This window comes from Megascapheus bottae, chromosome 5, assembly GCF_031878675.1.
Source record: "Megascapheus bottae isolate mThoBot1 chromosome 5, mThoBot2.hap1, whole genome shotgun sequence".
Taxonomy (NCBI): domain Eukaryota; kingdom Metazoa; phylum Chordata; class Mammalia; order Rodentia; family Geomyidae; genus Megascapheus; species Megascapheus bottae.
Window position 1 is genome coordinate 30,501,997 of NC_143513.1, and position 24,734 is coordinate 30,526,730.

Below are 24,734 nucleotides of genomic sequence, written 5' to 3' on the forward strand. Positions count from 1 at the left end.
GCCAGACAAATGCAGAGCCTCCTGCCTGACCAAAAAGGTCCTTGAAAAAGCCACCATCCCCTTTCTTTGGTTAGTGTTGGATCATCTGTCACATTGTGCAGGAATACAGAATGGTGGATGGTTTGGGTTTTGTATTTCTGTCTCTGCCATTTCCTTTTTTTTTTTTTTTTTTTGCTTAGCCTTATCCTATATGGCCATATGTACATAGCTGTTGAGCTATTATGATCATCTGTTAGGAGAACCCTAAATGTATACTAATTGTTACAAATGAGGGAAACCATGGAGCCTATGTTTCTTTGGGTCTGGCTTACTTCATTTAATATGATTGTTTTCCAAGTCTTTCCATTTCTTTACAAATGGGTCAATGTCATTCTTTCTAATGGCAGCATAGAATTCCATGGTGTAAATATACCACATCTTCATGATCCATTCATCTACTAAGGGACATCTGCAAAGCCTAAGTTTTATAAAGACTTGTTCTTTGAGGAATAATTATCTGTGCAGTTAACTAAAATTTTTTTCCAGCATTTACCCATAAAAATCTGACATATGGTGAGGGAGACAAGGATCCAAGGATCACAGTTTGAAGCCAACCTGGTCAAAAAGGAAAAAAAAAAAAAAAGCCCATGATACTCATCTCCAACCAACCAGCAAGCACCTGGAAGTGGAAATGTAGCCCAACTGATAAGAATACTAGACTAGAACAGAAAATTTAAGAGCATGAAGCCTTGATTTCAAGCCTAGTGCTGATCTCTCCCTCACCCCCACAAACTGATACAACCATTTTTATAAACAAGTATAAAGAAACAATATAACTAAAAATATTTCACACCTCTACTCCAGAATGTATGTCCAAAAACCATCTTTTTCTCATGTTTGTTGGTTTTTACTTCCTTTTTGGAATGGTATCTATAGGAAAATATCGATTTGTACTTGAAATACATCTATAAAATATCTTCAGGAGCCAGGCACAGGTGGCTCACTCCTGTAATCTTAGGTCTGAGGCTTTAGGTCTGAAGCTCTAGGTCTGATGCTCACTGTTTGAGCCTCACTGAAGCCAGCTCAGGCAAGAAAGACTTGTGAGACTCTTATTTCCAATTAACCACCAAAAAAAATTTAGAAAGCTACAGTGGAGCTGTAGCTCAAGTTGTAGAGCTCTAGCCTTGAGCATAAAAGATGAGGGACAGTGCCCAGACCCGGTATTCAAGCCCCAGGACTGGCACAAAGAAAGAAGAAAGGGAAGGAAGGAAGGAACAAGTACTTAACAAGCCCCTTAGGTGGAAACTGCTACCCACCAGATCCTCTGGCTCTCTTAACTTGGTCATCAGACTCTGTCTACTGTACCCACATGGTCCTTTAGTCTCCCACTCCCTCTACTGTAAAACCTTCACCTCTAGCTCTACCACATACAGGGGCAGGCTACTCACCCCTGAGAGCTCAGCTGAATGGCCACTTGCTCGAGGAATCCTCCCCAGACCTCTTAGACTAGATTTCTGTATTCTCTGAGCATCCCTACTTCATAAGCCCTGCTGAAGTTCAGGACCAGCTCACACAATGACTTGCTGTATGTCTGTCTCCTCCCCGCTGCATGGTAAACTTCATGGGGCCAGAAACAGCCTTGCACGCATCCCTTGCCATGACTCAGACTACGGTCATTGCTTTACGTACACGGATACTACAGGGACAGTTGTGATTCCTTACAGGGGTTGCCCATGTGTTTTTGCATCTACTAATACTTCTGCCCAGCAGGACACACTCTTGGGTGGGACATGACCTGAAATTACATCCAGTGAGAGGTCATTTGCCTGAGGTGACACCACTGTGACAGAGCTGTGTTGAGATGTAGACATGAGGAGATGAAATCTGTGTGAACACATGGCATTCTACCACAATGGGCAGTGTCGTGTGCATACACACTAGTAGATACTTTGTGCACATTTGCTGAATGGTGAAGACCAGGGCTGCCTGAGTTGGCTCTGGTCAATTCCCAGAAAAATGAAAGGGGCTTTAAATTGGGGGTCACTGTCAATAATTTCCTTACTAAATTGATGTTTAATAGCTTTATGTATGCATGAATTGGAAGCGCTAGATTATTTGCAAGTATAGACAATAAAGCACTTTTGTTGTGTGCTATTTTTTTGTTTACCAGTCCTGGGGCTTGAACTCAGGGCCTGAGCACTGTCCTTGGACTTTCTCAAGGCTAGAGCTCTACCACTTGAGCCTCAGCACCACTTCCGGCTTTTTTCTATGTATGTGGTACCGAGGAATCGAACCCGGGTCTTCATGCATGCTAGGCAAGCACTTTAATGACTAGGCCAAACTCCAGGCCCTGTTGTGTGCTATTTTTAAGGGAATAAGTGAGCCATTCATTCTACAAAAAGAATTGTCTAATTTAGGGAGGGTACAAAAGTTACTTCTAGGCACTGGTGGCTCACATCTGTACTCCAGGCTAATCAGGCAGCTGAGATCTGAAGACTCGTTTGGAGTGGTCTTGGCAGACAAATTAGAGGACTTCTATCTCCAACTTATCAGCAAAAGGCTAGAAATAGAGGTATGGCTCAAGCAGTAGAGCACCATTCCTGAGTGAAAAAGAGCCAAGTGAAAGCAGGAGGCCTTGGGTTCAAGCCCCAGTACCTGAACAAAAAAACTTACATAGCCGCAGGCATTCAGTAAAACCACACAGCTCCATATAACTTCAGATCAATTCTAAGTAACAAATGAATGCACTTGCTGTGTGTAGAGAGGTGCGTGTGTGTTTCCACTGATGAAAGCTAATTGGCTCCTAGTGAAGAAGAGTTCTTATTCTTCACAATACCAGAATTTGCATCTGAATGATTCTGTGAAAATTTCAACATTGGATCTTTCTTTCTTTTTTCAGCTTAATTAATTAATTAATTTCTTTTTTTTTTTTTTTTTACAAATTCAGTCAGTGAATGGCTTGGGTTCTGCTCCCCAAATTTTGGCTTATTTCCAAATATAAAATTATAATTCTACATAATCCTATCACAATGATCTGGGTCTCATTAGAAGTTGCATGAGGATCCTAACTTCCCCAAGACAAACAGCCAAGACGTTAGTAGTGGGTTCACAAACATTCTAAATTTTTAGTAACCAAAAACTCTGTGTGTTTTTTCAATTCCGTGAGAGGAAGCATTACCACATTTTCCGAGGGGGAGGCACCTATATTCTTATTTCTTCACCCTCTCGTTCCCATCCCTTCAGCCATACCGCCACCCACACAACATCTGTAGTTCTTAAACTAAAAGCCCAAATTATTGTAAAGTTAATTGAGCTTACAAAGAAATGCTTATGTAGAAAACCTTCTTGGCTTCAAGAGAAAAACAAAAATCTGCTTTGAGTACTTATCCAATAGTCGAGAAATTAGTTCACTGGTAGGGATTCATAGAAGCCTATGGGTGTGATTCCCCTCTTTAGCCACAAGACCTCTTGCTTGTAAAGACTTGACAGTGTGCCAGAATAAACAACTTAAGGATGAATTAAGATATAAAGTACACACTTAACCATTTTTCACTTTTCCAGTTACTAGCCTCATCCCTGGTCAATCAACTTTCAAAAGAAGACTCATAGCTTGCTTTAAAAGAGGGCTTACAATTAATTGAAATATGTCCATTTCACCAGGCCTCAGGCTCCAGCCACAGGCATGGCCACTGGAAACCACCGCACACAGCACTGGCCCTGTAGAATCATGCAAAGCCCCAGGTTGCCAGTAATGACTGTTTTTGTCAGATTAGGTAGGACAGCCAGAGAAGACACCAAAACAACAAAAACAAATGGTTTCCATCTTCTGGAGTAAAAATTGTTGAGCCTGAATTTAGTGCTCAGACATACCAGAAGGATAAGCAACTTTCATTTGTAGTTGTTTTCTAGGCCTGGAGACATGACTCCAGCCACCTGATCCCATTTTTCCTCTCAACTTCCTTAATCACCACGAGTCTTCTAAACTTACCATCCCAGCAATTGGATGAAGTTTCTTTCCTTGTGGTGCTTCTTAGGGGATATGTATCTTGTAACTCAGGCTAACAGTATCTGCATTACACTGCAGAGTCTAATGTGTGTGTGTGTGTGTGTGTGTGTGTGTGTGTGTGTGTGCGCGTGCGTGCGTGCGTGTGTGTGTGTGTGTGTGTGTGTGTGTGTGTGTGTAAGAGAGCTAGTTGGAGATTAATCACAGTCTTACAGGTGTACAGATTTGTCTGTCTAGGCTGGTTTCAAACCAGGATTGTTAGATCTCAGCCTCTTGAGTAGTTTGGATTACAAAATGAGCTACTAGTGTCCAGCAGTAGCCGTACTTTGGAAGACTTTTCTAGTGATCAGGAAGTCCTGTGTGTCTCCTTGTAACTCTCTAATTGTCCCGAAGGGAAAAAGTTCAAATAATATCTTATAAGACAAAGAAATCTACTCAGATATTATAGTAGAATTATCATAGCAGAGCAGCTTTACCTATAATCACTGTTTCACATATAAATGTGAAGACTACAGGAATCCTTAACAAATACAAAAATTATAAATGGGTGTGATAGGAATCTAAAGCCTAAGAGAAACTCAAGCAAAGAAAAATACTTCCTCATGTAGGTTTGAAAGGAATTTGCCATCTGTTCCACTCTTGTTTTTTTTAATCATTTGTTTTCAATTTTTTACTATATCTAAATAGTTACTCAAAATGTTTTCTGTTCAAAATATCAGTTTGTGAGTACAACGCATCTTGACCAATCTCATGTCTTCGATTGTTCTCCTCCAGCTCCCCAACCCTCCCCATATCTTCAATTTTCCAAATAATTTTTTTATTTTTATTTTTTGCCAGTCTTGGGGAGTGAACTCAGGGCCTGAGCACTGTCCTTGGGCTTTACTCAAGGTTAGGGGTCTTCCACTTGAGCCACAGCACCACTTCCAGCTTTTCTATATATGTGGTTCCGAGGAATTGAACCCTGGTCAATGCGGGGTACAGAAGTGAACTCTTAGGCATACGGGTCGAATGCTGTATGATTAAGATATACCCCAGGTCAATCCCTACTATTAATAGCTGGACTACATGTCTCATTTTTACTACTTAAGTGCTGTGTTTTCATCAAACTTTTAAAATAATGAACCAAATCTGTTGGAAACTTATATATGGTACTGTTACAGATCAGTAATTCAACAAGATTTATCTTTGCTTGCTCGTTCTGTTTCTCCAAACAATAAAGCAAAGGCAAAGGAAATAGAATGTTCTCAGATGATGTCTCTTTAAAGAGGAGGGCCATACTGTGAAACAACAGAGTGCTTCCCCAGAAACGCTGCATGAGCAAGTGTGTTCACAGGCTTCTTCAGTGGCAGGATCTGAGAAGCCTGGAGAGGAGGTTGTCTTGAAGGCAGCCCACACACATGGGATTCTGGAGGCCTGGCGAGGAGAGGAAACTGTGGGTAGGCACTGGGGTGAGAACCGATTGTTGTCTGAAAACTTTCACAGGACCAAGGATAGACAGAACAGATCGAGTGACATCTTCACAAAACATGGAACTTCCAATCAATGTAAGCAACAACACAGTTACCAATACAGCAGGGGCTGCTGGGCAGCCTGAATTTCTGTATCAGAAATCTTTCTTACTTTGAAAAATTTCCAGATTTTCCAACATCTTTTCAAATGATGAAGTGATTTTTTATAGATAACTAAAAAGTTAAAAGAAACAACACAGAATGATGTATACTTCTGAATTCCAGTTTGGAATTTCCAATGATCCTGAAGAAGAAAATGCAAAATAAATAGAAATGGAAGAAAATCGAAAAAGAAAATGTTAGGATGGCAAATAATTAAGATACAAAGTAAGGAATATTGAACTATCTTCCCCAGAAAACTTGAATGTGGTGATTTCTTTCTTCACTGAGTTTATGTGGAGAATTGTTCCATTGTTTGTCTTGAAATGTTTATAATTATTCATGTTCAAAATCACCTTACCAGAGGCCTAATATACTCCTTCAGGTTACTGAGTACTGATGCCTCACCCTGGGAATTATCTTTGTACTGTCTTATTGGATGTTTTAGAGGAATGAACAAATGAACAGAAGAATGAACAACCTCCTGTGCCTCTGGAGTAGATCACAGAGCAGGTGTACTGAGCCCTTGCTGATTGGCTATAGTATCGTCCTGACTCTTCCTGATCCTGATGCTCTCCAGTTATGCATGGCATTCACCTCAATTCTAGAAGGACAACTCAGCCAGCAAATGAACAGCCCAGTGTGGGAAATATGACTCAGTCTGTCATTAGGGAGTCAGTAGAGTGGAGTCTGAATGGGATAAGAAAGAGAAGGTATGGGAGTTGGGTGGGGACTGTGCCCAAAGTAATGAAATCTTGTCACTCCTGCTTCACTTTGCCTCCAAGTCACCTTGCTAGGCACAGACATGGATTGTAAGGGCGTCTCTAGGAAAGGAAATGCCACACCCTGATTGGGATTACTCAGCTCACTTATTTTAAAGACATATCTAATTGGCCAACAGGCATGCCAAGGCCATGTCAGGGCTATACCCCGGGGTCAAACTCCCACCCATCACGGCCCATTTGTATTTCCATACTGTGTTCCCTTCACCATTCCTCTCCCATACAAAGAAGGAAGTTAGGTCACAGGTGGCAGGCAGGTGGTGGTAACGAAGGGCAGTCTGGAGTTTCAACAGAGCTGGCTCCTCTGACGTCAAACTGTCAGGTTTGAAAACTGTAATTATTTTGGGAACCAGCCCCATTGGACTTTTATATGTCCCCCTCCCTCCTATGGACTCTTTTCTGGGCTTATACTCTATGGTCTTCCCTTTGGCTCTCTTGTGGCTACCCACCTGTTCCCTGGTCCATGCCCTTAAGTCTCCTAGCTTCCTGTGGCAACAGCCAGATGAGCAAACTTAACTTTGTTTCAGGGTTCTTCCCATGGAGTTGTGTGAACTAGCTCGTAAGTCCCTCATCTGCAGCCAGGTGACAGGAGCTCAGGCACTGTTTTGAGGATCAAGGCTTTGGAAACTGTGAATCTCCTAGCCATGTAGATACTGTGGTTGCTCTTGACTGATGGGCACCTTACATATGGGCTGAGGTACCTGACCCAGGAGATGAGCAGGCTCTGAAGAAAGAGGACAGATTCACTGAAAGAGGGAACGGGCGACATTGCCCAAAAATAAACAAATCCTCTACCTGACTTATGTAACTGTAACCCCTCTGTATATCACCTCTACAATAGCAATTTTAAAAACAGTGTAAGTAAGAGATTTTGGCTTTCAGACCTTTTGAAAGGAAGTGGTATTACTCACTGCAAAAGGATGTTTCTGCAGAGAGAGAAAGCCCCGAACATGAGTAGGCAGTAGTCTCCAGCTTTGAGACTAGAAAAAGCAGAACTCAGGCCGGAGATGAGGCACTTACTCTCTAAGAAACAAAAACCAGGCACAGCACATTCACTTACTGTTTATGTACAGAGATTCTAAACCCAATCCAGTATTTCATCATTTTTCCTCTAGGATGCTCTGTTCCCATGCTTAATATTCAATCAACGAATATTTCAGCCACATCCAGATCCAGTTCTATATGAATAATACACTCTCCTTCCTCCATGAGTTTTTGTTCCTTGTATCTATGTCCATTTGTACAAAACAGTTGAGGAAAGTAGCTACTAGGAGAGAGTGTGGCCAGGCTCACAGTAGATACTAAAAAAAAAAATGGCACTTAAATAAAAGAACAGAGGTTTACATAAAATGAAAAGAGATTTGAAGAAAATAGGTCAATGGGTATTCCTTTGTGAAATCTCTTTACATGTTTTATTTATTCTTTTTGGTATTATCTTCAAGTACTCATACAAAGAAGTTTCAATTCAGCATACCAATTTATGACTACAATGCATTTTAATCAATGTCACCTTGTTCATTGTTCTCCTCTATCTTTTCCAATCCCACCCAACCCCTTAAGCTATTTCCACATATGTGCATTGAATGTTATGATTATATTCATCCAGACTTCCTCTCTCCATTCATCTGCCTCAACCCAGCAACATCACCCCATGCCCCCACCCCACACACCCCAACAACACATCTCAACTTTCTGGTATTCATTCTGTTAACCTATGAGTTAGTCATTCACAAAAGAGTTGTGTCATTGAGTATAATATACTTTAGATGATATGTTTCTGTGTGTGTGTGTATATATATATATGTATGTATATATATGTGGTGTGGTAAATGTTTTTGTATGTGTTTAGAAATTAGATTTAACTTCTACATATGACTATCTCAGTTCAAACCCAGACTGTTACTCCAATTAACCACCATAAAAACCAGAAATGAAGCTATAGTACAAGAGGTAAAGTGCTAGCCTGGGCACAAAAGCTTAGGGACAGTGCCTAGATCCTGACTTTAGGCCCTAGGATTGGCACAAAAGAGAGAAAGTGAAAACAGTGTAACTGGTTAGAGAGTATAACAAATGATACTGTCACAGGCTTCTTGTTGGTAAACAGGAGTTTGATGACTTCACTGGAAATGTAATTCACAGTTCATCATTAAACCATACTTCCTGTGAACCACAAATTTCAGCCAACTCCCAAGAGACTTACCCAATATTATTAGACAGTCCTCAGGTTTGAACACAGGACCTCATACATGCATTCAACCAGTGGCTTTTTTTTTTTTTTTGGTTATTTATGGGGCTTGAACCCTGGGCCTGGGTTCTGTCCCTGAGCTCTTCAGCTGAAGGCTAGAACTCTACCACTTAAGCCACAGTACCACTTCTGGTTTTCTGGTGGTGGATCGGGGAGATAAGAGTCTCATGGACTTTAGTGCCCAGGCTGGGTTTGAACCATGATCCTTAGATCTCAGCCTCCTGAATAGGATTACAGGCATGAGCCACCAACACCTAACTCCGCTGGTTATTTCTTTTTCAGTCATGGGGCTTGAACTCTGGGCCTGAGCACTGTCCCTGAGCTCTTCATCTCAAAACTACTGCACTACCCCTGGAGCCACAGCTCCACTTCTGGTTTTCTGGTGGTTAATTGGAGATAAGAGTCTCAGGCTTTAATGCCCAGGCCGGCTTTGAACTGGGATCCTCAGATCTCTGCCTCCTGAGTAGCGAGGATTACAGGCTTGAGCCACTGCACCAGGCTCCAATGGCTATTTTTTTTGCCAGTCCCAGGCTTGGGCTCAGGGCCTGAACACTGTCCTTGGACTTTCTCAAGGCTAGAGCTTTACCACTTGAGCCTCAGCACCCATTCCAGCTTTCTTCTATGTACGTGGTACCAAGGAATTGAACCCAGGTCTTCGTGCATGATAGGCAAGCACTCTATCACTAGGCCAAACTCCCGTGCCTCCATTGGCTATTTTTTGAGAAAGGGTCTTTCATACTTTTATTTTTGTCTAGATCCGACTTCAAATTGTGTTGCTTCCATTGTCAGCCTTCTGAGTAACTAAGATTAAGTGGTGAGCCACTGGCGCCGCCTGGCCCATTTTTAATAATCATAAAGCTGGTTTGGAAGTCTTCTAAGGGCTAGAAAGAGAGTCATGGGGGTGTAAGTCAAGCAGTTTTGATGTTCTGTTTCCCAGCTCAAAAGAGTTGTTATTTTAAAGTCTTTGGCTTGTTAACTTAATTAGAGTTATTTTAGTTGTGTTAGACATGCCAAAGTTTGGCATGTTTAGTCCAGTAGACATATTATAATACACATGGCAAGTTATCAAAAATTTGCCAGAACATTTTGTGTATTACACATGCACTTGTTTCTAAGGTGCAATGAAGATTCAAATTCAGTTGAGGATGATTTATTATTTGTGAAATAAAATACAGTAAAATAAAGAATCGTCTAGAAAAAACAAATTTTTTTAAAAAAATGAAAAAAATACCTTCATAGCTATGAGACTTTCCTATTCCACAGAACTTGGGATACAAGCTGCAATGAAAACTTAGATGTCACTTTTGTTTTATAACTCACAATCAAAGATTTCCTACTTTCCTACTACTGCCAAATAAATACGGTGTGACTTGAATAATTTTGTCAGTCTAATACTTTTATCATAATTTATAACTCTGTGTGTGTGTGTGTGTGTGCACTAAACCTTGGAATCTAGGCTCTGGTCTTTAGCTTTTTAGCTGAAGGCTGGCACTCTACCACTAGAGCCACAACTCCACTTTGGCCTTTTTCTCTGGTTATAATTGAAGATAAGAGTTTCAAAGACTTCCCTGCCTGGGCTGGTTTTGAACTGTGATCCTTCCATATCCACCTCCTAAATAACTAGGAAAACATGATTTTTTAAAAATGTTTTTTGTTTTTGTTTTTGTTTTGAGACAAGCTCTCACAATGCAGTTCAGGCTGGCCTTAAGCTTTCCAATCCTCAGGCTTTTGTTCAGGTGATAAGTTGGGCACTACCATGCCCAAATTACAGCTTTGGATTTTTGGTTTGGTGTTGTTTTTGTTTTGTTTTTTTTCAGTGCTTGGTTTTGAATCAGAACCTCATATTCTGTAGAAAATCATTGATCATTTGAGAGATGCCTCTGGTCCTTTTCCTCTTTTTTGCTCATTTTTTAAAATAAAATCTCCTGCATTTGCCAAGCTGGCCTCAGACTGCAAACATACTATCTGTATCGAAGTTGCTTGGATTATAGATATGCACCATATGCTTAACCTTTGAAACACTGATTTATGGAATGAATTTCCCATATGTTCCTCAAAGCCAACATTAAAAATTTATTTGTAGATTCGATTTGGGTCCTTTCCAATTCTATCATCAACTTGAAGAAATAAGAAAAACATATAGACACACTATTCAGAATGACTTTATATATTACTGTATATATAGGCATTTTAATATACTTGCAAAGCATATGTGCCTTAAAATTTATCAAAGCCAAAAAATGATGAAGCCTGATATAATGACATCTCTGGCAAGATCTCTTTGAATCTCATACACACACGCACACACACACACGCGCGCACACACACACACACACACACACACAAACATATACCATTATGTAAAGTCATTCTAGTTGAGTATTACTTAAACTTTTCCACATCATAGTGTGGAAAAAACTATCTGGCTTTTAATGTTTAATTATATGTTACTTAAGCTAGAAAGATTTTATTATAACCAGTCAGAAAGTTGTGGAGATTTTTACTGTTTCAATACATACTGCATCCTGAGCCTACTCCTCCTTCAGACATATAGAAATTGGAAAGGGAAAGAAATCTTCACCCAGCCAGGCATGGTGGCTCAGGCCTGTAACCCTAGCTACTCAGGAGGCTGAGATCTGAGGATCAATGTTCAAAGCCAGCTCACGCACAAAAGGACCTGAGACTCTTATCTCCAATTAATGTCTAGAAAATGGGAAATGGGGCTTGGCTCATGGGTAGTGTGGTAGCCTTGAGCTGAAGAGCTCAGGGACAATGCCTAGGCCTAGGGGTAGGGTGGTAGCCTTGAGCTGAAAGCTCAGGGACAGTGCCCAGGCCCAGTTCAAACCCCATGACTCACACACAAAAAAAATAGAAATCCGGGGCCGGGAATTTGGCCTAGTGGTAGAGTGCTTGCCTAGCATGCATGAAGACTGGGGTTCAATTCCTCGGTACCACATACATAGAAAAAAAGCCAGAAGTGGTGCTGAGGCTCAAGTGGTAGAGCTCTAGCCTTGAGAAAGTCCAAGGACATTGCTCAGGCCCTGAGCTCAAGCCTAGGACTGGCAAAAAAAAAAAAATAGAAATCCTCACCCATCATCCAAGATTATAGTCATGTGGTCACTTGCTAACTTCACAACACAATTAAAACCACAGGCTGTCATGTATGTGCACTTTGTATTCAGTGAAATTGTATGCGTTCATGTGTCTGTGTGTATGTTTCATTTTTTAGTATCCTTGGGGGATATTGGTTCTAGATCCTCTATGGATACCAAAATCTATGGGTGTTCAATTTGCTTGCATTATAGAGTATTTGCATATAACCTATACATCCTTTTCATTATCGAAAACTAAAATAATGTTAGCAGTATGTAAATAACGTTCATAATATACTGTTTAAGAAATAATGACAAGGATATGTGTACATATTGAATACAGATGCAATTTAATTTACTTTATTCTTTTTATTTATGTGTGTGTGCACATGTATATGTGCACACGCTAGTTCTGGGGCTTGAACTCAGGACCAGTTCTCCCTTAGCTTTTTCACTCAAGGCTGGTATATTACCACTTGAGCCAAAACTCCACTTCAGGCTTTTTTTTTCTTTGTCAATCCTGGGCTTAAGCTCAGGGCTTGAGCACTGTCCTTGGAGTTTCTCAAGGCTCGAACTCTACCACTTGAGCCTCAGCACCACTTCCAGCTTTTTTCTATGTATGTGATACCAAGGAATCGAACCCTGGTCTTTGTGCATGCTAGGCAAGCACTCAACCACTAGGCCAAACTCCCGGTCACTTCAGGCTCTTTGATAGTTAATTGAAGATAAAAGTCTCACAGACTTTCCTGCCTTGGCTGGCTTTTAACTACAACCCTCAGATCTTGGATGCTTCCTGAGTAGCTAGGATTTACTAGCTAGGTGTGAGCCATCAGTGCAATTTTATTTTTTCAATTGTTTTATGTTTGTGGTTTGGATACATAGGTGGAGAGAAATGGATCCTAAATATATAAATAATAATTTAAATAGTGGTAAATGCTAGGAAGGAAAGATAATGGGATAATGTGACATACTGTAAGCTAATGATGGTGCCAGACAAGTCTTTTCTGAATGGATGTCTGTTAAGTTGAAACCTCAGTGACTAAAAGTAGGTGAAGATGACCAGATTAAGGGAAAGGAAGGAGAACAATCCAAGCAGATAGGACAGCTGTCAGTGGGCAAAAGCTGGGTTTGGTTTGAGGAAAGTACTTGTGTAGACGGGCTCCAGAGCCAGGAAGAGAAAATAAGTGAAAGAAAACAGGACCTATTTGATCTGTAGACCAGAGAGGCAAGCTTATCTTGATTCTAATTATACCAGGAACCTTACGGATGGCTGAAAAAAAGAGCTATGGGATGTGATTCCTGCTCTAGACAAGGTACTCAGTGAAAACTGGGATCAAAACAGAAGCAAAGACAAATTTTGAAGCCATGGTGGAGAAAATTGCAAAAGCCCAACTACTTTGGCAGCTACGAATGTGTAATTGAGAAAACAACAAATTAAAACAATTATGAATCTACATGGGTATTTCCAAAAGTGTCGGAGTGGATTTAGGCAACTCTGGAAAAACTTGTTTAATTTAAGGCAATGTCTTAATCACTAATTGAGATTTGCCCAGGCTTGTGGGCAAAGAGAGCTATATACCCCATAAAGGCACCTGAAAGCTAACATCCATCTCATAAAACCAGGGGCACTGAGCACTGAAGGGAAAGCAGATTGTTGTTCTTTTTCAGTTACGATAAAAATGGAGAAATCTCTGTGTGTTGGATATGTGCGCGGGAACTGGGGCATGAACTTAGGTCTTTGAACTCAGGGCCTTGAGCTTCCACTTGACATTACGCTCAAGGCTAATCCTATACTACTTGGGCCACAGCTCCACTTTGACTGTTTAGTGATTAATTGGAGATAAGAGTCTCATAGACTTTTCTGCCCAGGCAGGCTTCAAACCCCAATCCTCATACCTGAGCCTCATAAACAGCTAGGATGACAGGCATAAGCCACCAGACCCTGAGTTGACCTTACATGTGCCAGGATAATGCTCTAATAACTTGCCCGAATCTATCAAAACAGACTAAGTGTAACTAAATAAGGATTAATTTCCAAAACACCAAGCTTAGAAATAAACTTCATAACAAAGGGCAATACTGTTTGATTCTGTTCATACAAAGTTCCAAAACAGACCAACTCTCCTCTGAAAATAAATTAAGATCAGGTGGATTCATGTGTGTGGTACAGCATAGCTAGAGAGTGGCGAACAGGTACTGTTCTGCTGGTCTTCTCTGTCAGGATAGAGTTTAAGTTGGACAAGCATATGCATTTGATGAAACTCATCAAATGTGATGCTTCTGCAGCATCTGCTTATAAGTTTAATAATAAAGTAATGCTTAAGGTGCATGTGAAAGAAATCTACAAGCTGGTCCTCGATCATTTAAAATAAAAGCGAGTTGTGTGTCATTCCTCCGAAAATTAAAGAAATCTTTCTGAAACATGCTCCACACCTAGACTCTGGTGTAGACTGTGCTCACCTGGCTGACTTGAACAGGGTGGCTGGTATTTAGGGTGACATGGAACACAGCTGATCGGTTAGAGGGAAGGCTACAGGCCATGGTCAGCTTAGAAAGCAGCTGTGCTTCCATGAGGTGTCTGTTGAAAGATCATCTGTTTTTGTCAAAACCCTGTATCTCGATCTGCCCTGACATCTCTACAAACTGAGAAGTGGTGCATTACAATGGTTACACCCCTCCTTCAAGTTGTATCTGCCATCAAACATCTCTGACTATGGACATTGGGCCAAGTCAAAGTTGTGATTGGAACAATCGTAGAATCCTCTTGCCTCTGCAGGCAGAGATAGGGAATGTCTTAGGGACTTGCACAATTCCTGTGTTAGAGTCCTCTTCACTACCACTGAAATTGAATGAGAATGGGAAGGAAGAAGAGGGAAATCCCCACAGCATTAAAGAGGATATAAAGATTACTTCACAGTTAATGTTTTTGTAGATACCTTGGAAACTATAAAATAGAAATGCATTTATTTAATTGTTTAATTATTAATTTATTTACTTGTTTGTTTATTCAGTGCATATACTGGGGCTCGAACTCAGGGCCAGAACACTGTCTCTTAGCTTTTTCATTCATAGTTGAGCCATCTGAGCCACAGATCTACTTCTGGCTTTCTCTTTCTTTTTCTTTTTCTTTTGTGATTAACTGGAGATAAAGCTTTCCAGACTTCCCTGCTTGGGGGTAACTCTGAACTGCAGTCCTCACATCTTAGCTTCTGAGTAACTAGGATTTGCAGGCATGAGCCTGCTCTGTTGAGCTTACACATTCATTTCCAAAAATGTTTCTGATTTTATGTACTGCCACCAAGTAACTTTGTGCGTTGAGGTAGAAGCTTCACAGACAAGGGCCTGGCCAGCTCTGAATCGAATGTCTAAAGCCAGAGGCTATATTTCTTCACTCTTAAAATAATTTTGATTCAAAGTATAGTCCTTTAACAAGCTTCCTGCTTCAAAAGTCCCAAGCTTCTTTGTTTTGTTAAGCTTGCCTAAACATGCCTTTCAAAGAGCTAGGCTTGTAAATATCATTTTATTATAACCCTTTCCTTTGCTTTCAAATGCAGACTGCCAGGTACATATAGTCCAACTTCGCTGCTTAAGTCCAAACGGTTTTTGGAATGTGTTTGGTATCTTGACACATGAAGCATTTGCATGAGGCCCTAAGGCACTGGACCCACCTGTGCTGGGTCTAGAGTAACAGAATGATTACTCAAAAATGTTGTTTCAGTCTTCTTGTTTTTTTCTAACTATTCTATAATTTGACTTTTGATGTATTCTTTGATACTATTTCTTTAGAAGAATAGTCTTAATCTCCAGTCAGGTGGGCATTATTTGTTGTTTTTGTTTATATCAGTTGTGGGCCTTGAACTCAGAGCCTGGGTGCTGTCTCTGAGCTCTTTTGCTCAAGGCTTAGCACTCTACCACTTTGAACTATGGTCCCACTTCTGGTTCTCTGGTGGTCAGTTGGAAAGTCTTATGGAGTCTTTTTTTCTGCCTTGCCTGGCTTCAAACCATAATCCTCAGATCTCAGCTTCCTGAGTAGTTAGGATTAAAGGCCTGAACCCCCACCCCAGTTGGACTTTTAAGGTATGCTTTTATCATTTATTTTTACATCTGTAGTATTGTGGTTCAAAACTATTGCTTAGCGTCATACAAAATACCGTATAACAAAATGAACTCCAAGAAATGGAAACAAGAGGGTTTTTTTTTTCTTTGTTGCTGTTTTGGTTTCTTTTTCCTTTGTCTTGTTTGATCATTTATATTTCTTTGGGAGGGTAAGGGGAGGCACAAGAATGCAGGGACAAGGGGTTAAAAACAAATGAAGCAGCAGTATGCACTAGAAAATGTGTTGAAAATGAACTATACAATTTGTGGGTGCGGATGGGAGGGAAAAAGTGGAAGAGACAGGGAAGGGATGGCATTATCAAAAAGGAATGTACTCTTTATCTGACTTATGTAACTCTAACCCCTCTGTGCATCACCTATATAATAACTATTTTAAAAATTTAAAACAATGCTAAGAAATTTCCTATAATGTTATTATGTATGTCAGCACTCTTTGTACACACAACAATGTGACATGCTAACTTTTGGCACAGCAAAAATATATAGCTAAGAACTTATACCCCAACTATATCATTAAATAACCTTGGTATTTATCTTTGTCTACTGAAGTTCTTAAGACTATTCTGTCTTTCCAAGGTCTGCTTTAGAATGTTCATTTCTTTCCTCTTTAACATGGTTTAGTTTGTATATTTTTCTGTAACACAACTCCATGCATGATAGGGAGAGAGAGAGCTCTTTCTTATTATGGATTATATTTTATATACATTTAAATATCTCTTATTGCCTCAGCCTTGCATGTGCTTGGATCAGAATTTATGTTGTAAGTAACTGATGCATCAGTTGTGTTATGGTAGTGTAGTTTCACGATTTTATTCTGCATTTCCTCAAAATCTCTTTTCCCTTTTGTTTCAGTTTGCCAAGGCACAAGCAATAGGCTCACCCAGCTAGGCACATATGAAGACCACTTCCTGAGCCTGCAAAGGATGTTCAACAACTGTGAAGTGATTCTCGGGAATTTGGAAATTACCTACGTACAAAGGAATTACGATCTTTCCTTCTTAAAGGTTAGTTGAACGAAAGCAGCTACCTTATATAAATATAGAGAGAATATAATATGTGTAGAGAAAAACCTTGGCAGAATTTAGTGTAGGCATTCACTTTTGTTGTGGCAGGTATAAGCCCAAGGAACTACAGGTAAGCATTTTATGAGGTCACTTTAACAGCTCCAGTCCGGGTTATGCTGGAAAAGAAAACTGAGGAAAAACATCACCTATCATTACAGACTCACATGTGAACCCTGGCCATCACTGCAGTCCAGATTCACAGCATGCCAGGTTTAAAAAAGTAGGCATAAGAAGCCACGTACCAATGGTGCATACTTGTAATCCTAGTTACTTGGGAGGCTGAGATGTGAGGATTGTGGTTCCAAGCCACACTGAGCAGGAAAGTCCATGAGTCTCTTATCTCCAATTATCCACTAAAAAAAAAGCCAGAAATGGAGCTATGGCTCAAGTAGGAGAGCACTAGCCTTGTGTGAAAAAGCTCAGCACTGTAAACTGAGCACTGTAAACATACACACATGCGCACATGCATGCACACACACACACATACACAATTATAATAAAAATAGAAATGCTTGGCTTTGCATCATGTACTCATATTGTTATGCTCATAGCATAGCAGATTTTGAGCTGAGTGATTTACAAAACTTCACAAAATTCCTCATTTTGTAGCAGTAAGTGCTAGTGAAGTTGACCAAAGCTAACTGAAGATTTCAGAGTTTGGTTGAGTGGTAATTGACTTTCATAGGTTTTGTTTGACCTTTTCGTTTGGATTTTCCCTCCCATTTTTTCTCCTTTCCATCCCTCCTTTCCTCACTTCCTTTTTCTAGAAAATTTTGGGAGATAGAGCCAAAATAATTTCTCATTCTCTTTCTCACTAGGGCAGTGTTGCACACCAAGTGGAGTGAGAGAGTGGATTACAACGTGCTAACTACTGCACAGTCTGCCCAAACAAGGCTTCACTCGCACACGTGGGGAGATGAGTGTGATTTTTATCACATCTGTTTCCCCAGTGAAGGTTTTAACATTTGTCCACTCCTCATGTGACATTGGTGTGAAATCAGATGTCCTGGGAGCTTCTGAATCCAGTTTAGCTGTGAGACAGAAATAACAGGTGCATGTTTTGTCTTCCTAGACCATCCAGGAAGTTGCTGGCTATGTCCTCATTGCCCTCAACACGGTGGAGAGGATTCCCCTGGAGAACCTGCAGATCATCCGCGGAAACGCACTCTATGAGAACACCTATGCTTTGGCAGTTCTGTCTAACTACGGGACGAACAAAACAGGGCTGCGGGAGCTGCCCATGAGGAACTTACAGGGTGAGAGATGGATGTCAGGGAGGCGTGCCATCTGGTTATTTTACCTCTGAGAAGGCTTTGTTTTCATCAGACACTCCCCAAGTGTTTGTGTGGAAGTGACAAAAGGGAAGCTTAATAATGCTATGGAATTGGGAGATTTCAGTTAGGTACCAGTTTTCCCATGGCTGAGGGGAAATATTAAGAGTGATGAAAAAAAGGAATCTGAGTAAAATAGAAAATGAGTACAGCCACTGGCCTGGACTGGAATGGAGGGTTTGTGTGTGTAGTGAAAGCACATGCTGCCAGCCTTACACCTTTAGACACTGACCTAACATGTAAAAGACACACTTGTACCTCATGTGCTTTAGGGCTGCAGTCCAAGACCTCAGCAGATGTCTGAACTGCAGGCTAAACCAAAATCTATACTTGCTATGCTTTTTCCAATACATGACTGCTTATGATCATTTAGTTTATTAGTTAGGATCCAAAATAATAGCAACAAATAATAAGCTACACAATTACTAGAATAATGCATAAAAACTATGTGGTGGTCATTACCTGTTGTCATTCTTACTATGCAATAATAATTTGACTAACAAAGCTGCCCGGGAAAGGCAACCTACTGTGTTTTACAAAGCCTGCCCGCATTTGAGACAGTGCTATCTATATAGCATGTGAACTAAGGACAAAGAGAAAAGGTGTTGTAGAAGTTGGAATTCTCTTGTGCTCTATTCTTAGGAGACTCCTATAAGAGGAAACAAGATGATGGTAGAAAAGAGATATGCTTGTAATCCTAGCTACTTAAAAGACTGAGATGTAAGAGTCATGGTTCAAAACCAGCCTAGGCAGGAAAGTTCATCAGACTCTCATCTCCAGTTAGTCACCAACAAGCCAGAAGTAAAGCAGTGGTTCAAGTAACAGAATGCTCTCTCTGAGGAAAAAGAACTCAGGGACAGGCCGTGAGTTTAAACCCAAGGACCATATAAATACATACATCAGACAGACAGACACACAGACACACAGACATATATACATACATACTGGAGATAACAGTTGAGCCCTTTCCATGTAGAAGGTTAAATTTGTTAACTTCGCATAATACCACAGCCTTCCTTCAAAGCAGATGTTATAAATGAAGAATTGACAATAGGTATCACTCACAAAAACCCTATGGTAATGAAGAGAGAGCCAGAAATGGACTCCAATATTTTCTAGACCCTGCTGTTGTTGGCCTTCCCCACAGTTCTGTTGAGGAGGTCCTGTTCTCAAGGGCTGAGGGCCAGATGGAGTCTGGCCTGAGTGACAGCTGCCTCATCGGCAGGCTGCGCTGGGATGGGGTTCTGCATTGAAAGCCAAGAACAGAACTGGTGATCACATCTCTGGGTCCCCAGTTTCCTCCCTATTAATTAACTGCCTGAAGAGTTCCTACACACCACTTTTAACTGCTTAGAACACCCACCATGCAGTTTCCATGCCTACACTACTACTTATCTGTACTTTGCACACATTTTGTGAAGTGGCCTGTTACATTCCTTCTGTGTGCCTCCTTCTGTCTTGTTTACACATGTCATGACATCAGGCTGCAGCAGATTGTGTCTGCCTCCTAGAGCCAGACTGTCTGGGTTCCATCCCTGGCTCCATCTCTCAATCCCTCGCCAACCAGACATCTCTGGAACACCTTCTTTGCCTCTGTGTGACTCAAAACCCTTGTTTCTAACTGTGCATGACATATTTGCAGCTTTGAGAATACTGTGCAAGTGAAGCATGAAGCAGTGGTTTCAGAGGTCTTGGTTGTTTATATCTGTGGGGGTGGGGAGATTATTTCTGGGAATGAACCCAGATCTTCACACATGCTGAGCATACACTTAACACTATACTACTTACTCCTCCAATCCATATATATTCTTTTAGTGCCAGTACTTAGACTTGAACTCAGGGCCTTGGGTCTATCCCTTAGCTTTTTCACCTCAAGGCTGGCACTCTACCATTTGAGCCACAGCTCAACTTTTATTTAAAAAAAATTATTTTAAATTTTATTTTTAAAACAGGATTCTATAGCTCCAAATTCTTTATAATAGTACCCTGTATAATTAACCTAGTGCCTGCCACAAAGTAAGTGAGTATTCATTCAGTATCAAAAGCAGTAATAAAATCAGTTGTTTTCCTTGTGCCTTTCCCTTAGAGGTGACTCCTGAAGTTCACTCTGCCCTTCTGACTCTTCTACTTCCCAGGATGGCTGATGGCTCTAGAAGAGTCCCACCTCTTTCTTCTATCTCTTGTCTTCATTCTCATGGCAGTCTGAGCTTCCTATCCTGCATTTGCAGACCTAATTGCTTGTAACTAGCCCCCCACAAGTCTGTTCTCTTGAGCATCATGCAGTCACTCCTGACATCCACACCAGCTCCCAGAGTCAGGCCTTCTTCTGCAATCTCTTCATTCTCTCTTATCCATGAGCAAACTGTCCACCTGTCCCCACTCTGAACCTTTGCTCTAGGTCTGCTGTCTTTAGGAAGCCTCCAGCACTCCCAGCTCTTCATTCCTATAAACACGTGCCTGAAGGTGTCATAAGAGATCTTATTCCTTCCAGTAGCTCTGCTGGGAGAGTCCTTCCTTACTCGTGTTGGCACTTTATGTACATGATGCAGCCACTCCCTGCCTGTAGGATTCTGAATGTTATTTAATGCATGAATGGGTTTTTTCCCCACATTTAATGCTAGTCATTGGACCATTGTGTGGATTCACACACATGATTCTACATCAACCACTCTAAGGACAAGCCTTATGGCAGTGGTCTCCTGTAAGCTTGAGGCTATTAAATGGTGTGACATATCTTGCTGGAGACATTCTAAAAGAGGAACTAGCAAGTGAAATTGTTTCTGCAGATTCCAAAACAGCTGTCAAATGCCTTGGATGCATAAATCATCTCATTTTTTTGCCAGTCCTGGGCCTTAAACTCAGTGCCTGAGCACTGTCCTTGAGCTTTCTCAAGGCTAGAGCTCTACCACTTGAACTACAGCACCAATTCCAGCTTTTTTTCCTATGTATGTGGTACCGAGGAATCGAACCCAGGTCTTCATGCATGCTAGGCAAGCACTCTACCATTAGGCCAAACTCCCAGCCATCTCATTTTTTTTTCTCTTTGCAGAACAGGGGTTTTGAATTCAGGGCTTTATGCTTGCTAGGCAAACACTACCTCTGAATCATACCTTTGACCCTTTTATGTACTGATTGTTTTGAAATAAGGTCTTTTTGCCCAAGTACATGTCTGACTGGTCATCTTCTTTTTTCAGATGTCCTCCCACTTCTAGGATGACCATTGCACACCCTCATGCCCAGCTTCTCCCACTAAGACGTGAGCTCTGGAACCTCTTTTGCTCAGGATGACCTGAAATTATATTGCTCTCACTCTCAGACTACAACATAACTGATTTGCCAAACACATTGGTACTGTGATCAGCTATTGCTTCTACCTGAGCTAAACCATGATACCCCTGATCTTAACCTCCAACGTATCCAGGATTACAGGGTGAATCATAGTGCTCTGTTTATGATAATTGATGCAACATTCTCCTTTAAACAGATTTGACTTTATTGTAATCCCTAGGGGGTTTTGTTCTTCCTTGAAACAATTAGCTCTATGCATTTCCCTGTTTTTGTGTCTTCAGTATACATACAAGTTGATCTGATCCCATATCAGATCCATATTCTTTCCTCTAGTGAAACTCTTCCAGCAGCAAGTCTACCTTGTCCTGGAATTCTGTGCAGTTGTTATGAATTCTGCCTGACCCATCTGCCCTTTCCATTATCCGATCATTCCAGTCTAGTCAATCTGCCGCATCCCACCATCTACATGCTATGTGCTTCTTCTCCCCCGTATTTCTAAACTCATCATAATTCAGAGCCCAGTTAAGGAGAAAGCCTGACTCTGCTATTATGCTATCATAAACGGTGTTTTCATCTGTCTCACAAAATTTCCTATAGGACTGAACATGACACTTTGTACACTGACATCTTTCTAACAGAACCAGAAAGGCAAAGAAATGTGTAGAGACTTCTTGGGAATTTAAAGGAGGTAGAAACTCTGCTTAATATGGTTCTGTCCATGCAGAAATCCTGCTTGGTGCTGTGCGATTCAGCAACAACCCAGACCTCTGCCATGTGGACACCATCCAATGGCGGGACATCGTCAACTACGAATTTCTAAGCAACATGTCAATGGACTTGCAGAGTCACTTGAGCAGCTGTAAGTGTGTGGCACCTGCAGTTGGCGTGGATGTACAATGTGGAAAAGAGAATTTATCCTTAAGTCACATTAACTACACTGAAATCACAATCAATTTAAAAAAAGATCTGGTCACAGCTGGAAATTTGGCCTAGTGGTAGAGTTCTTGCCTAGCATGCATAAAGACCCAGGTTTGAATCCTCAGTACCACATACATAGAAAAAGCCAGAAATGGTGCTGTGGCTCAAGTGGTAGAGCTTTAGTCTTGAGAAAGACCAAGGACAGTATTCAGTCCCTAAATACAAGCCCCAGGACTAGCAAAGAAAGAAAGAAAGAACGAAAGGCTTGTGTAAATCCTACAGAGGGGACATCTGGTCACTAGGAGAGCTTTTGTGTAAGACACAGGTAAAAGTCAAAAGTTAATCTTTCAATTTGTATGAATATATTGAATTGGGGTTGGAGAAATGGTACTGGGGCCCGAACTTAAGGTTTTTTCTTTGCCAGTCAAAGGGCTTGAACTCAGGGCCTGAGTGCTATCTCTGAACTTTTGTGCTGAAGGCTAGCATTCTACCTACCACATGAGCTACATCTCTACTTCTGGATTTTTTTGCTAGTTAGTCAGAGATAAGTGTCTCAGGGATTTTTCTGCCTGTGCTGGCTTTGAGCCTCAATCCTCAACCTTCTGAGTAGTTAAGATACCCAAGGGTAACTGTTCCATCTGTCACTCAGAACTGGACACAGAAGGAGGTAACAGGTTGCATACTAGAGGTATGACCAGATTAGATACCTCACCACTATAGTGAAAGACGCCAGAGCCAGGTGCTGGTGGCTCACGTCTGTAATCCTAGGTATTCAGGAGGCTGAGTTCTGAGGACCATGGTTCAAAGCAGACCCTGGACAGGAAAGTCTGTGAGATTCTTATATCCAGTTAACCACCAGAAAACCAGAAGTGGTGATATCACTCACAGTAGTAGAGCACTAGCCTTGACTGAAGAGCTCAGGGACAATACCCAAGCCAAAAGTTCAAGTCCCACAACCAAGCACAATCAAAGTTCAAGTCCCACAACTGACGGAAAAAGAAAAAGATGCCAGAACATTCTCCAAACCTAGGTAGATTGCAACTCAGCCCTTAGCTTCATTTAAATTCTCATATATGTATCTTTGACTAGTAAAGAACTATTGGCTAACTCAGTTTCTACAGATGGAGTGTAAATAATAAAAGCAGTGCATCGTTTTTATGGAAATCTATTTCATTACCGTTTAACCCAACTGAGAATAAGAAATCTAACTAGAGGTATGGCTCAAGTGGTCAATCATAAGTGAAAAGCCAAGAGATAATACAAGGCCATGAGTTAAGTCACCAGTACTGGCATGAAAGGAAGGAAGATGGAAGGAGGGGAGGGAGGCAGGAAGGGAGGAAGAGAGTGCGCACAAATTTGAGCTTTTCCTAACTACAACAGTAGCCAGAATCTTATGAAAGGTATTATTAGTTTTTTTACCCTTCTTTCACTTATACTGAGATATGAATTTAACATCTAGATTTATATTCCAGGCCACAAATGTGATCCAAGTTGTCCCAATGGAAGCTGTTGGGGTGCAGGAGAAGAAAATTGCCAGAAACGTAAGTCAGTGGACAATGTCTGTGTGGAGACCTGCCAAGGTCAGGACACTGTGACCCCTTTCCTGCTACCATGCAGGTAGATAGATTTTCATCCCTGAGAATCTGCAAATTCTTTCCTGAGTACAGCGCCACCTGACAGCCAGTCATGAATGGTAGTCTTGTGAATGTCTTAATCTTGAAATACCTTTTCATGTGGTTGATCCAATGTGGACATTTGGAGCATGTCATCCTGTCACAAACACGTGGAGGGCAGCCACCTCTGCCCTAGTCATTGCTTCTGGACAATAGGTTTAACATCTTCTCCTAGGAATAAAAGACTTACCTATGCTAGCTTTTGTCATACCCTTCTGTCTTCTCTTCTGCCCTCCCCTTGTCTGAGCATGCTGCCTATGTGGAAGTTTTTCCAATGTTTCTGCAGAAACTGTTATCATTATTATTATTACCATTGCTATTATTATTATTATCCCTTCTTTGGAAAAGAGACTTTCATTTACCTAAATATGCTTAATGACCAAGGAATTTGTGAGTAATCAGCACTAAGAATGAAAGATTCTCTATAAGTTTAATTGTGATATAACTACTGAATTCCTTTAAAAATTATACTGCCTATCAGGTGCTTTTGAATGTTTGCTCTCTGTATTGCCAAAATCTCAATCACTGTTTTCTAATTATTAAGATCTAGAAGTTTGGGACTTGATCTATCTACTACTCTCAAGTGATTAAAAATAAATATGAGCCAGGTGCCAGTGGCTCACATCTGTAATCCTA

At 40.9% G+C, this 24,734-nt stretch overlaps 1 protein-coding gene across 1 annotated transcript in view; it reads left to right on the top strand.

Annotated features, from left to right (window-relative positions):
* The window catches only part of Egfr (epidermal growth factor receptor), a 183,019-nt gene that overhangs the window by 104,686 nt on the left and 53,599 nt on the right, over positions 1-24,734 (top strand). Inside the window, exons 2-5 of the mRNA XM_090332854.1 lie at positions 16,677-16,828; positions 17,961-18,144; positions 22,232-22,366; positions 23,898-23,966. Of these exons, the coding sequence (XP_090188980.1) occupies positions 16,677-16,828; positions 17,961-18,144; positions 22,232-22,366; positions 23,898-23,966 (540 nt within the window). The remainder of the gene's footprint in view (positions 1-16,676; positions 16,829-17,960; positions 18,145-22,231; positions 22,367-23,897; positions 23,967-24,734) is intronic.